This window comes from Staurois parvus, unplaced genomic scaffold (genome assembly GCF_062004578.1).
Source record: "Staurois parvus isolate SC_StPar_1 unplaced genomic scaffold, SC_StPar_1.0 ptg000137l, whole genome shotgun sequence".
Taxonomy (NCBI): Eukaryota; Metazoa; Chordata; class Amphibia; order Anura; family Ranidae; genus Staurois; species Staurois parvus.
Window position 1 is genome coordinate 5699983 of NW_028317933.1, and position 14851 is coordinate 5714833.

The window sequence follows — 14851 nt, forward strand, 5'->3', positions numbered from 1 at the left end:
TAAAAGTGATTTCTTCCTCACTGCCCTTGTAACCACCTACCCACGACTAGATACCGGCCCAGCCAGTTCAGCACGGTCTCCAGCCCTGACCTAATTGCATAGTATGACAGATGTAATCTACCAAAGTGCTCCCCTCTAGCACTGTATTAGCCATGATGTCCCTCATTGCTCCCACTGATACATGGTTATTTTCTGGGTTCAGCGTCCTTGCCCATCTTGATTGGCCAGTGTGGGATGACATTTTTCCTACATGTGCACATTGGAGTTTTTTCTTACTGCCAACTGGCAGGTTGCGGACAGGCAGGCCAGTTTTTTTTTTTTTTTTTTTTCCTCTGCAAAAGAGACGTACAGTTATGTTGTAGTTAAAGTGCTCTTAAACCCCGGACCCTGCATGCACTATATCTGGTCTCCCACAGTACACAGAACATGGAAATACAATTATTTGAGCAAATATAAATAGCTAAATACAGTTTCTTATCAGTATATATCAAAAGCAGAAATCTTGTGACTGCTATCATTGTCTGGCCGAGCACTGGTTAGTCTTGTAGGAGATGTTTTCATTCTCTCTTGACTATCCTATGAGGCTGCATGACCCCTGACCCTCTGTCTGGACAGCACTGATTTGTCCTGTGCTTATCACATGCACTCTCCCAAAAGAAAAAAACTTTCTAGCAATACACACCAAACAGAACATGTGCAGATTTGCCACTGCTGCTCTGTACTATGGCAGATGGATTGGGGACAGTAAATGAAGGGAAGGATCAGAGAAGACAGGATCAAACAGCCTTTTTAAACAGTGTAGAAGATAACCCCTTAGGTTCCATAGTGAGTATAACAAGCATGCTTTACTGCATATACAGACTAAAGTGTTATTAAACCCACAATAGTAAAATCAAAGTGTAATTCCAGTGAAAACGTAACTAAGCTAAAATCTACTCCCGACTCCATTCTAAGCCTATCTACCCTGTAAAAGGAAAGATGTGTATAATTCTGAATTTGCTCCGGTCTGGTCACATGATCAGGTCCCAGCACCAGCTTTGGTGTAGAGAAGGGACAACCGATAACGGATGCCAGATAGTAAGCCTAGGGGTGATATCACCCAGGCTCTGCAGCCATTGCCATTGATTTTTCCTCTTCATTGAAACCGCTGATGGAGAGCTCATGTGATGAGACCGAGCGACTTCAGAATAGGTAGGTTTGCCTATTCTGGCAAACTCGCCTATATTGGCTCCTCCCAATGGGGAGGGAGAGCATTGCCGGTCCACTGGCCCCTCAGTGCTGCAAAGTCGGCCTGTACCTTTAGCAGAGAAACGGCCCCAAAGCATAATGTTTCCACCTCCATGCTTGACTATAGGGATGGTGTTCTTGGAGTCATAGTCAGCACTTTTCTTCCTCCAAACACAGCAAGTTGAGTTAATGCCAGAGAGCTCAGTTTTGGTCTCATCTGACCACAGAACTTTTTCCCAGTCCTTCTCTGAATTATTTAGATGTTCATTGGCAAACCTCAGATGGGCCTGTACATGCACCTTCTTGGGGAGGGGGACCTTGCGGGTGCTGCAGGATTTCAATCCATGGCTGCTTATGTTGTTATTGTGTTACCAATGGTTTGTTTAGAGACTATGGTCCCAACTGCCTTTTGGGATCATTCACAAGCTCCTCCATTGTAGTTTTCCCATGATGATCCTTACCCCATGAGGTGACATCTTGCATGGAGCTCCAGACCAAGGGTGACTGATGGTTATTTTGTATTTCTTCCATTTGCAAATAATCGCTCCAACAGTTGTCTCCTTCTCACCAAACTTCCTGCTGATGGTCTTGTAGCCCATTCCAGCCTTGTGCAGGTCTGCAATCTTGTCCCTGACATCCTTTGACAGCTATTTGGTCTTGCCCATGGCGGTGAGGATTGATTGGAAGAAAGCGATTCTGTGGACAGTTGTCTTTTATACACACAACAAATTGTCATTAGGAGCAACTTCTTAAATTGACTAATCTGTGTACCACTTGAGCACATAGCCAATTGTGGGAGCCAGAATTATTGTTGGTTGGTAGGGGATCAAACACTTATTGTACTCACTGAACTGCAACTTCGTTTTATAACATTTTTATCATGTGCTCGTTTTTGTTTTTTTTGTTTGGTATTCTGTCTATCATTTTAAATTCACCTATGATAAAAAATTATAGATCCTTCTAGATCACTTCTTTGTAAGTGGGCAAACTTACAAAAACGGCAGGGGATCACATAATTATTTTCGCCACTGTATTCCTTATCTCTCAGGAGAGTTGTGTGTTGGTGTAGGGGGGAGATGGGTTCATGCCATTAGAGAGTGCATAGTCTTTTCAGTTGGGCAGACCTTGTCTGATGGACTTGCAGTAAGATGCTAGGATCAGCCAGGCACAACCACTATGTAGACCTAATATCCAGGGGCGGACTGACAACTCATGGGGGCCCCCGAGCAATAGGGGATCATGGGGCCCCTGTGTCCTTGCCCAAACTCAAAAAAGCCTATGAAAAAGGTACCAGGGGCATCTCATGGGGCCCCCTCCTGACCCCGGGCCCTCAGGCAGTGCCCGAGTTTCCAAATGGTCAGTCCGCCCCTGCTAATATCAGAAAGTGGTTCAAGCCTATGTAATTGGTAAATATGGCAGTCACCAGCTTGATGGAAACAAACTTTCTCTTAATGTGAACCTTGATTCCTATGTTACTTTGACATGTTATATTTTTATGAATTATAGTGCTACAAAATGGTTGTGTGGCTCGCTGTTTCTTTTATGTTGCTAGACTACCAGGCATCATCATTTTAAAACAACTCACTGCAGTCTCTAATGACATTAAGTACTCATAATGCTTTCAATAGCTGCCCAGGCTTTAGGCCACACAAAGAGGCTCAGGAGCAATGGTTTTCTTCATGGCAGGAAAGATGTACCTTTTAGTCCTAATAGCAATGTGGGTGGGTGGGTGGTGCCGTCACGCGTGTTGTTGCGACTTGTGATGGTAGGCCTGTCCTATATAAAATCTTACACATGAAGGAACCGCACGATTGTATCCAATATACTGTACATCAAAGTTTGCCTTGCTAAAGGAAAATCGTTTTAGTTGAGCCGTGTCTCCCTGTTCTCTGCTGCTTTGCACATGATCAGAGATGATATCTTCACAAACAGATGTCTTTCTTCAGACAACAGACTTTAAACCGGCTGATTCTGTCATTTTCAGTTCAAGTGTTTCCCATGCTGCTTTTTTTTTATTTATATATAATTGGTCCACAAATATTTATTTACATATACAAACTTTGAGATGTGATGTTGAATAAAGCTGTCCATGGGGCCGCAAACAGCAAGTGGTTGGCCTTGTGGCCTTGCATCACTAATGTCTTGGGTTCAGTTCCCACCAAGGACGCTCATTTCTTGTAAATGCATAGCCTGCACTTTAACCACTTCCAGTCCGGACACTTTCACCCCCTTCCTGTCCAGGCCAATTTTCAGCTTTCAGCGCTATCACACTTTGAATGACAATTGCGCGGTCATGCAACACTGTACCCATATTAATTTTTTAGCATTTGTTTGAGACCGATAAAGCTTTATTTTGGTGGTATTTATTCACCACTGGGAGTTTTATTTTTTTTTGCTATATAAATGAAAAAGTCCAAAATTTTTGAAAAAAAAAGTGTTTTTCTTATAAAATTTTGCAAATAAATATTTTATCATAAATCTTGGCCAAAATTTATTCAGTTATCTTTTTAGTGAAACAATAACACAAATTAGTTTATAACCAAAAATTATTTTAAAAAAAATTTTTTTTTTACATTTTTATTTAAAATGTTTATTTTATTTTTTTTTTTACATACTGTCACCCTAGCAGTACAGCGTCACCATGGTACTACTTGGGGGTGACTTTTACATACTGTCACCCTAGCACTACAGCGTCACCATGGTACTACTTGGGGGTGGTTTTTACATACTGTCATCCTAGCACTACAGCGTCACCATGGTACTACTTGTGGGGGGTGATCTTTACATACTGTCACCCTAGCAGTACAGCGTCACCATGGTACTACTTGTGGGGGGTGATTTTTACATACTGTCACCCTAGCAGTACAGCGTCACCATGGTACTACTTGTGGGGGGTGATTTTTACATACTGTCACCCTAGCAGTACAGCGTCACCACGGTACTACTTGTGGGGGTGATTTTTACATACTGTCACCCTAGCAGTACAGCGTCACCATGGTACTACTTGTGGGGGGTGATTTTTACATACTGTCACCCTAGCAGTACAGCGTCACCATGGTACTACTTGTGGGGGGTGATTTTTACATACTGTCACCTTAGCAGTACAACATCACCATGGTACTACTTGTGAGGGGTGATTTTTTTTTTTTTTTTTTTTTACACTGATTGCTTTTACACCCATAAAGGCTGTAAAAGCAATAATTTCTCCTTCTCTCTGGCTGCATTCTTGCAGCCATTGAGAAATAGTGTGTGAGCTGTGATTGGTCACAGCTTGTCACATGGTACAAGGCTGTTGTGAATAGTCTTGTACCATGTGACCTCTGTGATCATTCACAGGTTTCACACATAGTAAGCAATGATGTAAGAAGTGACATCTTGCTTACTACTCTGCATGTGATCACTGATTGGCCAACCAGTGATCACATGATCGGGACCTCGCACAGAGGTCCCGTACGACGATCGGTGTTCCACTGTGTCCGGATAACACAGTGGGCACTGGATCGCGGTGCTGTGTGCTCCCAGGGAGCGCGCACAAGCAGGGGGCGGGGAGGCCGTTTATAAACGGCCACCCGACCCTGCACTGCCACCGTCCGGCCATTTATATACAACGGTCGTATGGGAGATGGTTAATGTAAACACTAACTGATATTTTCTTTGCTAAAGCACGGTGTCTTTATAACAATTTTTAAATCTTATCACATTTTTATTTGTTTGCATCTTTTTATGGCATCTCAGTGCTGCTGATCTCTTGCAGCCTCTTTTCAGCCACTTCCCGTCTACATGCATTCCAGCAAAGTCTGCCTGGCATTTTTCAGGGCAGGTTTCTTGGTAATGTGTGTTTTTTAAAACAGCTAAATGTGGTCTCCATTGCAGGCTTGTGTGCCACGGTGACAATGCAGGAGGACAACTAGGAGATAGGGAAAGACCGTTGTCACTCTATAAGAGAAAGTGCCTGAACAAGGACCTTCATGGCAGGATCACCAGTTATTTTTAATGAAAGCTGCAGATTTAAAAGTATTGAAAATTACTTTTGACAGCTTATGCAATTTTAGTTTCTTTAAATGTTTATTAGTAAAACAAATATTTTATACTTTCAGTGGATTTAAAATGTCAGGTTTCTGTGATGTAAAAAAAATGAGACAAAGATAAATAATTTCAGAACTTTTTCCACCTTTTAATGTGACTTATAAACTGTACAACTCAATTGAAAACCAAACTGAAATCTTTTAGGGGGGGGAAGTAAACATAAAAAACTAAAATAATGTGGTTGCATAAGTGTGCACACCCTCTTATAACTGGGGATGTAGCTGTGTTCAGAATTAAGCAATCACATTCAAAATCATGTTAAATAGGAGTCAGTACAGATCTGCCATTATTTAAAGTGCCTTTGATTAACCCAAAATAAATCAGCTGTTCTAGTAGGTCTTTCCTGACATTTTCTTAGTTGCATCCTACAGCAAAAGCTATGGTCTGCAAAGAGCTTCCAAAGCAATAGAGAGATCTCATTGTTAAAAGGTATCAGTCAGGAGAAGGGTACAAAAGAATTTCCAAGGCATTAGATATACCATGGAACACAGTGAAGACAGTCCTCATCAAGTGGAGAAAATATGGCACAACAGTGACATTACCAAGAACTGGACGTCCCTCCAAAATTGATGAAAAGACGAGAAGAAAACTGGACTTGGAGGCTGCCAAGAGGCCTACAGCAACATTAAAGGAGCTGCAGGAATATCTGGCAAGTACTGGCTGTGTGGTACATGTGACAACAATCTCCTGTATTCTGGGCTATGGGGTAGAGTGGCAAGACGGAAGCCTTTTCTTTCAAAGAAAAAAATCCAAGCCCAGCTAAATTTTGCAAAAACACATCTGAAGCCTCCCAAAAGCATGTGGGAAAATGTTATGGTCTGATGAAACCAAGGTTGAACTTCTTGGCCATAATTCCAAAAGATGTTTGGTGCAAAAACAACACTGCACATCATCAAAAGAACACCATACCCACAGTGAAGCATGGTGGTGGCAGCATCATGCATTGGGGTTGTTTTCCTTCAGCTCCAACTACCTGCCATAGTCTTTTCAGGTGGTCCCAGTCTTGCTGCATTTATGTGTACCTTCTGGAGAATGCGGCACAAGGAGCGAGTCTTGCTGGCTGGTGAAGGACACCTTGGGTGGAGAAGACATCACTGCTGGCATAAAACCAGAAGGTAGTTCTGGTGTCCACCAAAGACTGACTCCTCCTTTCAATGAGTTTATTCTTTGAAATGTTACATTGATTTTTGTTAGTATTTATGGGGTGTGAGGACCTATGCAAAACGCGATCTACAAATACGTCAAAGGCATTAACGTCTGCGCTTTGTGCAGAGCCCATAAATATTGCAAACACGGAGGTTGCATCAGTATGTCTTGTGTACTGAGATACGTGAACTTTCACCTCCATTGTATTTCTGCAATTAGCATGTCAACCTTGTAAACAATCTTCTTGGACACAGACATAAAACACGTCAATCCTGAACACAGCAAATATTTGTCAATGCATACCAAAGGGTTGCCTTGAGCAGAAAGTGGTTTGTATCTTCTTCTTTTTTCTTGTGGAATGTGCAGAGTATCTTGTGTATAAAGTTTTTAAATGGGGAAAAAAAAATACCGTTTTATATATATATTTATCATATAAATTGTATTTTCATTTCCAGCCAGCAGGTGTAGTTCTAGGCTCCTTTTCACTTGTTTCCAGGATAGCATTACTTGCTTTTGCGAAAAACAGAGTACAGAGCTCAGTAGCTGAAGCTGAACATCTCCCCCCCCCCCCCCCCCCCCCACAATACATCTACCTGCCTGTATGCCAACGGTGGTCAACTCTATTGATATGGAGGGCCTCAAGTGCAGCCTTTGACATCACCAAAGGGCCGCACATAAAATTAAATGAATATTCAATCTCAGAAACAGCAGACACACGGCAAGATATAATCAAAGAATGCAGATGGTCAGAGACTGCGGCGGTGATACGAGAGATGGTCAGAGACTGCGGCGGTGATACGAGAGATGGTCAGAGACTGCGGCGGTGATACGAGAGATGGTCAGAGACTGCGGCGGTGATACGAGAGATGGTCAGAGACTGCGGCGGTGATACGAGAGATGGTCAGAGACTGCGGCGGTGATGCACGAGAGATGGTCAGAGACTGCGGCGGTGATGCACGAGAGATGGTCAGAGACTGGGGACAAGTTACATGAGATTACTAGAGATTACTGGTGTTTGCAGTTGCCCTGAGGGCCATACAAAAAGTGCCAGAGGGGCCACAGGTTGGACACCAGGGCTGTATGCAATGGCTGTAGTCCTCTGGTATATTTATACACTGCCATGAAATCTTTTTTGATCTGGCAACACCTGCAAAGTCAATCCTCCATACACTTTTTTTTGGGACCACTTACTGAATATCCTACTGGATTCTGTAGAGAAACTGAGAATTTGCATCAGAGAAGGAAACTGGGAAGTGTGTGCCTTTGGTGACTCCAGAACAGGAATTGAGGGGGGATATCCCAAGTTGGTACACAGACAACAATATAGACCTGAGAGAGGATCAATCCCTTCTGCACTCCTTTGGACCCAGGCTGTCATGAACACACCCCCTGGAGGGCGTCCTGGGCTGGGGATACCTCTGCACTGTGGGGTGCTCACACATTATGCTTTTATAGCTGGAGTTCCACTTTAAAACAACTCTGTCACTAAAATGAAAGACCAGCAAACACTACAGGCAGATATAAGGTGCCTTCTTATACCTACAACTGCATCCTCACACCTGCAACACGGGAACTAGAGTAATATATAACTAATATAACTCCATAGACTCTCAGGCTGGCCATACATTATACAATTTTTTTTTTTTTTTTTTTTGTTTTAGAAATTTTCTTTAGATTTACCACAAACCTTATAATAGGAGGTCAAACCTAAACAACACGTTCAATTGTATCCAATTAGGTGGGCTCTTGCACTACATAGTTGAAGGTAAATCTAAAGGAAATTGGACAGAAAATTGTAAGAGAATCGTATAGTGAATGGCCGGCCTTACTTGTTCTGGGTCAGTAACAGCCAGACAACTAGCATTTTGACAGGGTCAGCATGCCAGTATAATGGGATCCATACATAACAGTCCTACATGTCTGTATAATGGGATCCATACATACCAGTCCTACATGTCTGTATAATGAGATCCATACATACCAGTCCTACATGTCTGTATAATGAGATCCATACATACCAGTCTACATGTCTGTATAATGAGATCCATACATACCAGTCCTACATGTCTGTATAATGAGATCCATACATAACAGTCCTACATGTCTGTATAATGAGATCCATACATACCAGTCCTACATGTCTGTATAATGAGATCCATACATACCAGTCCTACATGTCCTGTATAATGAGATCCATACATACCAGTCCTACATGTCTGTATAATGGGATCCATACATACCAGTCCTACATGTCCTGTATAATGGGATTCATACATACCAGTCCTACATGTCTGTAGAATGGGATTCATACATACCAGTCCTACATGTCCTGTATAATGGGATCCATACATAACAGTCCTACATGTCCTGTATAATGGGATCCATACATAACAGTCCTACATGTCCTGTATAATGGGATCCATACATAACAGTCCTACATGTCCTGTATAATGGGATCCATACATAACAGTCCTACATGTCCTGTATAATGGGATCCATACATAACAGTCCTACATGTCTGTATAATGGGATCCATACATAACAGTCCTACATGTCTGTATAATGGGATCCATACATACCAGTCTACATGTCTGTATAATGGGATCCATACATAACAGTCCTACATGTCCTGTATCATGAGATCCATACATAACAGTCCTACATGTCCTGTATCATGGGATCCATCCATAGTCCGGCACCCCGACTCAGATGAACACTGCTGTGCTGTCAGTCGGTACGGACTCAGGAGCAGCCATCCGTTTCTTAGCGTGTAAACCAAGCAGCAGCCATGTTACTCGGGCTTCAGATTAAGCAGGCGAGGGCCAGTTCGCCAGTCTTGTGTCCTTTGAGGTCAGACTGATGACTTCTTTTTAATAGGAGGTCTCTGTGCCAGTCACGGGCTGAGTAATAAGGAGATTAGTGAAGCTTGGTCCTTGCTCTACATAGAAATGCCAGTCTCTGAATACTCAGGACTAACGGTGGAATTTGGTAACCTGCTGTAACACCTATATAAATGTACCGTGCATTCCTGTGTCCAGATTAGAAAATTGCGTTCATGGCAGTTTAGGTTTGAAAACTAAATGTATATTTCGATGACATGGGGTCATCTAGAAGCAGTGCATTCTACCTGGCGTTTTAGTGCGCCTGGAAAGGACACATGCCGCGCCCAGCCCTGTGGACTGTCAGAGTCCATGACAGACTGCAGCTGGACAGGGCTGTGCCGTGATTGATGTGCTCCATCTAGATGGCCCTGTGGGCCAGGGGCCTAAAGAGTAATCCACTTTTGTGGAGTCGCAGATTCCTACCTTTTTGTTGCTCTGAAGAAATAGCTGTTTGTCTGTGTCCATGTGGCGATGGGAGTGACTTTATAATTATCAATAAAACCTTTCTGTTTTCATGACCTTATTTTACACGCGATAGCATAATCCGAGACTTGTGGAGTCTCTGTGCTTTCCTATGCAATGGCAGATCTTGGCTGGGCCAAAAGAGCGGGCATGGTTGGCGTCTCTTGATGAGAGCCTGTGACAGCCCCTTGGTTGTATTAAAGTGATTCTAAGAGGCAGAAGGTTGTTTACCTGAATTGATTCTCTCCACCTGCCTGGAGTTTGCATGTTCTCCCTGTGCCTGCGTGGGTTTCCTTCAGGTACACCGGTTTCCTCCCACACTCCAAAGACATGCTGGTAGGTGAATTGGATCCTGTCTAAAACTGGCCCTAGTATGTGTATGTATGAATGTGGGTTAGGGACTGATATGAATGTACAATATATACAGAAAGCGCTGCATAAATTGACAGCGCTATATAAGTACCTGAAATAAATAAATTAAGGTAAAAAACCTTCTGCATGCCCCCCTCCTAAATATTTATCTGATCCCGATCCAGCGATGAGCATGAGAGCAGCAGCTCTCTCTCATTGGATAGAGAGGCAGCAGTGGGAGCCATTAGCACCTGCTGCTGTCAATCACAGCTAGTGAGGAGAGAGGACCAGGGCTGGGGCCAAGCTGAGCTTTGTGTGTCAATGGACACACAGAGTTAGCTCAGGAGTGAGCATAAACGAGTGGAGTGTCCCCATAGCAAGTGGCTTGCTATGGGGGCACTCAGCAGGGGAGAGGAGCCCAGAGTGCTGGTGGAGGAACCAAAAATAAGAGGATTGGGGCTGTTCTGTGTAAAACCGCTGCACAGAGAAGGTAAGTATAACATTTGTTATTTTAAAGAAAACAGAAAAGAGGTTTAGAATCACTCTGACCCCCCGCTGCTGCAATCTTCTGCTGCGGAGGTCACGGATGGAGAAGGATTTCACCTAAAAGGAGCAGCACTACCTTCTGATCATAGGTTATGTACCTTGTGCCGATTGTTTGTGTTTTTTTTTTTTTGTTTTTGTTTTTTATTTTGGCTACAAAAAAAAATTAAAATCTATCTATCTATCTATCTATCTATCTATCTATCTATCTATCTATCATAGTTTAAATACGGACAAAGGCCCAGAGTAGAGATGTACAAATTGCTCCGATCTGCAGGAAATATACAGGTGTGAGAGCTGAAGTGGTTAATTATACGGCAGCTGGTAATGCATGAGAACAGCCATGACGGTCAGCCTGCTCCTGGAGCAAAGGATTCTGGGAGAAGCAGCCTGACCACAGCTGGAGGGGCGAATGTTACAGATCAGTACATCCCGCCATACTTCTGTTTCTGCTTCTACTGGATGAGCCTGTTATAAGGTCCTAAATGTTACTGTGTACAGAGTGCAGTGATAGGTAGGCAGCACAGTGGCTAAATGGTTAGTACTTCGGTCTGGCAGTACTAGGGTCATTGGTTCGAATCCCAACCACGGCACCACCTGCCTGGAGTTTGCATGTTCTCCCGGTGCCTGCGTGGGTTTCCTCCGGGTACTCCAGTTTCCTCCCACACTCCAAAGACATGCTGGTAGGTGAACTGGATCCTGTCTAAATTGGCCCTAATATGTGTATGTATGAATGTGAGTTAGGGACCTTAGATTGTACACCCCTTGAGGGTTAGGGACTGATGTCAATGTACAATATATATGTAAAGTGCTGTGTAAACTGACAGCACTATATAAGTACCAGAAATAAATAAATAGGTGAGCGAGGTTTCTCTATATACAGAAGAACTGGTTACAAAGGGATGGGACATAACTGGTGACTTATAATATGTTCTGTTTTTTTTCCTGCAGGGCTATTTATCTCGTTATACAGAAGCTCGATGTTTACAAATCCTTCTGTGGGACTTTGCTGACCCCAACCTACCACATTAGACCCTCGCCTACCCCACCGCGACTTCCCATCCCAGAAGAATCTTCAGTGTACTTCCCCAGGGGCCGATCCAAACATGTTCCAGCGTCTTACCCGGCTATTCTTCAGTGAGGGACCAGCCAATGAACCCGAAGAGCCCAAAGCTTTTGTCTCCGAGGAGGAAGATGATGGCTGGCTTATTATTGACATCCCAGGTGAGACATAAAGGAGAGTTACATTACCGCCCCCCTTTCCCCTCCTTGCCTTCCTAGCCTTGCTTCAATGCTTGTTCTCTTCAGCTGCAGCAATTAACATTCCTGGAACCGTGCTGCAGAGGTTTGCCTTAAATTTAGCTCCGGGGCCCAGTATGCGTCTGCTGACTGTCACATGATACCGTGTAATGGAAAATGGTCAAGGAAAAGCTACCCATCGCTGTTTCCAGGCAGGATATCTTTCTCAGGATCAGCTGTTTGCAAAGCTTAAAGAGAAATCATCACAACTGGGAATAATTCAGGCTTGAAGCTGAGATAAAATCAATTCTAGCATGCTGAATTGGTCTAACCAAAGAGTAGATTTCTTTATGCAGAACTCCTGGCTGACCGCAAACTAGAGAGTTGATATACATATACGGGAGATTTTTTTTTTTTTTTCCTGCCAAAGGATTTGTATTTCTGTCCATCCAGTCCTGAGATTAACACAGATCTGCCATACAGCACTGTCTGGTAGAGGAGGAGACCTGATTTAAAGTGGTTGTAAAGGTAAAAGGTGTTTTATTCTCTGCATTAAGGTAAAAAAAAAAAAAAAAACAGCTTTCAATTGTAGCTGCCCCCAGCCCCTCTAAATACTCGCCTGAGCCCAATTTCGATCCAGCGCTGTGCGCGTCTATAGCATCTCTTCTTGTTCTCACAGGTTTGGCTGAAAGCAGTGGGAGCCATTGGATTCAGTCAAACCTGTGAGCAAAGAGTGTCTCAGCCCCAACCCCTATGTGTCTGACTAGATACACACAGCCCACCTTAATGGATAAATTCACCTTTTAAGAAAAAAGTAATAAATGCGTGTATTTTTGCATTTATTATTTCCTGCAAGAGTCTGGAAAGCATTGCACCTATATTCAGTGGATTGGGTGTGCAATATCGGGCCTCTGCAGACAAGCCCTGCAGCATATGGACTGTGAGTTACAAAGCGGCAGGGCTTGTGAATGAACTAGGGGGCGCTCATCAGTGACCTTGCAGTGCATTCAAAACTATAATAGTCAGCTGCGGTGTTTGATGGTAGTTGTAGTATATTCATTCACAGGTAATTGTGAATGAATGACGCAGCTATGTGCGCAGAGTTCCGCACGCAACACTCTTTTTGAATTGTGACAGAGGGTGCGGGGAGAGGATCCCCCACCGTCACCCTGAGGCAGGGATCAGGGAGAGAGGTTGCAGGATCTGGAATATGTTACGTTCCACTCTAAATACAGATGGAGCATGTAACATGTTCTTAAAATGTGAACTTCTCCTTTAAAGAAGAACTTCATAAACATAGTCACTGACTAAAGAGTGCAGTGGTCAGGAGTATAAAATGCACAGTATAGAGCACAAGGATGAAGAAGTACTGAGGTCAGGATGAATAACACACACAGCACCATGTTCATGAGTGCTTAATACACAGAGTGATGGTGCTGTGAGATACTCATCCTGACCCCATCACTCTGTATTAAGCACTCGTGAACATGGTGATCTGTGAGATACTCATCCTGACCCCATCACTCTGTATTAAGCACTCATGAACATGGTGCTCTGTGAGATACTCATCCTGACCCCATCACTCTGTGTATTAAGCACTCGTGAACATGGTGCTCTGTGAGATACTCATCCTGACCCCATCACTCCGTGTATTAAGCACTCGTGAACATGGTGCTGTGAGATACTCATCCTGACCCCATGTTCACGAGTGCTTAATACACGGAGTGATGGGGTCAGGATGAGTATCTCACAGAGCACCATGTTCACGAGTGCTTAATACACAGAGTGATGGGGTCAGGATGAGTATCTCACAGAGCACCATGTTCATGAGTGCTTAATACAGAGTGATGGGGTCAGGATGAGTATCTCACAGATCACCATGTTCACGAGTGCTTAATACAGAGTGATGGGGTCAGGATGAGTATCTCACAGAGCACCATGTTCATGAGTGCTTAATACACAGAGTGATGGGGTCAGGATGAGTATCTCACAGCACCATGTTCATGAGTGCTTAATACAGAGTGATGGGGTCAGGATGAGTATCTCACAGAGCACCATGTTCATGAGTGCTTAATACACAGAGTGATGGGGTCAGGATGAGTATCTCACAGCACCATGTTCATGAGTGCTTAATACAGAGTGATGGGGTCAGGATGAGTATCTCACAGAGCACCATGTTCATGAGTGCTTAATACACAGAGTGATGGGGTCAGGATGAGTATCTCACAGATCACCATGTTCATGAGTGCTTAATACACAGAGTGATGGGGTCAGGATGAGTATCTCACAGATCACCATGTTCATGAGTGCTTAATACACAGAGTGATGGGGTCAGGATGAGTATCTCACAAATCACCATGTTCATGAGTGCTTAATACACGGAGTGATGGGGTCAGGATTGCAGAACCTGTACAGATCTCCCCTCCTCCCATTACAGATTATCCCCTGGCTGCCAGCACTATCGGTTGGACCACGGATGCTCTGGGATTCCATTCTCTCCCCTCAAGACAGTGCCCACCTTATCAACTGCCAACTGCTTGACCTCCTCACCATTTTAGGGTGATCTCTAAACCCAGGACTGTCTGTAGAGTCTGGCTCCAAACAGCCAAACTAGGGAGCAGTCTTTTGCGAAGTAATCCTGGACAATTATAATGACTTAAAACTGCAAGTTCATGTGATTGCCTAATCCCAGTTGTGACGGGTTCTGTTTATGACTTAATCTGTTTTTATTGATTTATATCGGCCAAAAAGGTAAGCCAGGGCACAAGAACATAAATAGTCAAGAATATGCAAACAAGGTCATACAATATACTTGGTTAAACAAATATTCCAGAACTCGTAGTCAGGTCATGGGGACCCACACACAGATATTCTAGAGGTCTTCAACAGATTCTCTTTAATGGGTCAGGCCAACA

At 43.5% G+C, this 14851-nt stretch overlaps 1 protein-coding gene across 1 annotated transcript in view; it reads left to right on the forward strand.

Moving 5' to 3' along the window:
• The window catches only part of TP53INP2 (tumor protein p53 inducible nuclear protein 2), a 45840-nt gene that overhangs the window by 13491 nt on the left and 17498 nt on the right, over window positions 1-14851 (forward strand). Inside the window, exon 2 of the mRNA XM_089673295.1 lies at window positions 11649-11921. Coding sequence (XP_089529421.1) covers window positions 11804-11921 — 118 coding nt within the window. The 5' untranslated portion in view covers window positions 11649-11803. The remainder of the gene's footprint in view (window positions 1-11648; window positions 11922-14851) is intronic.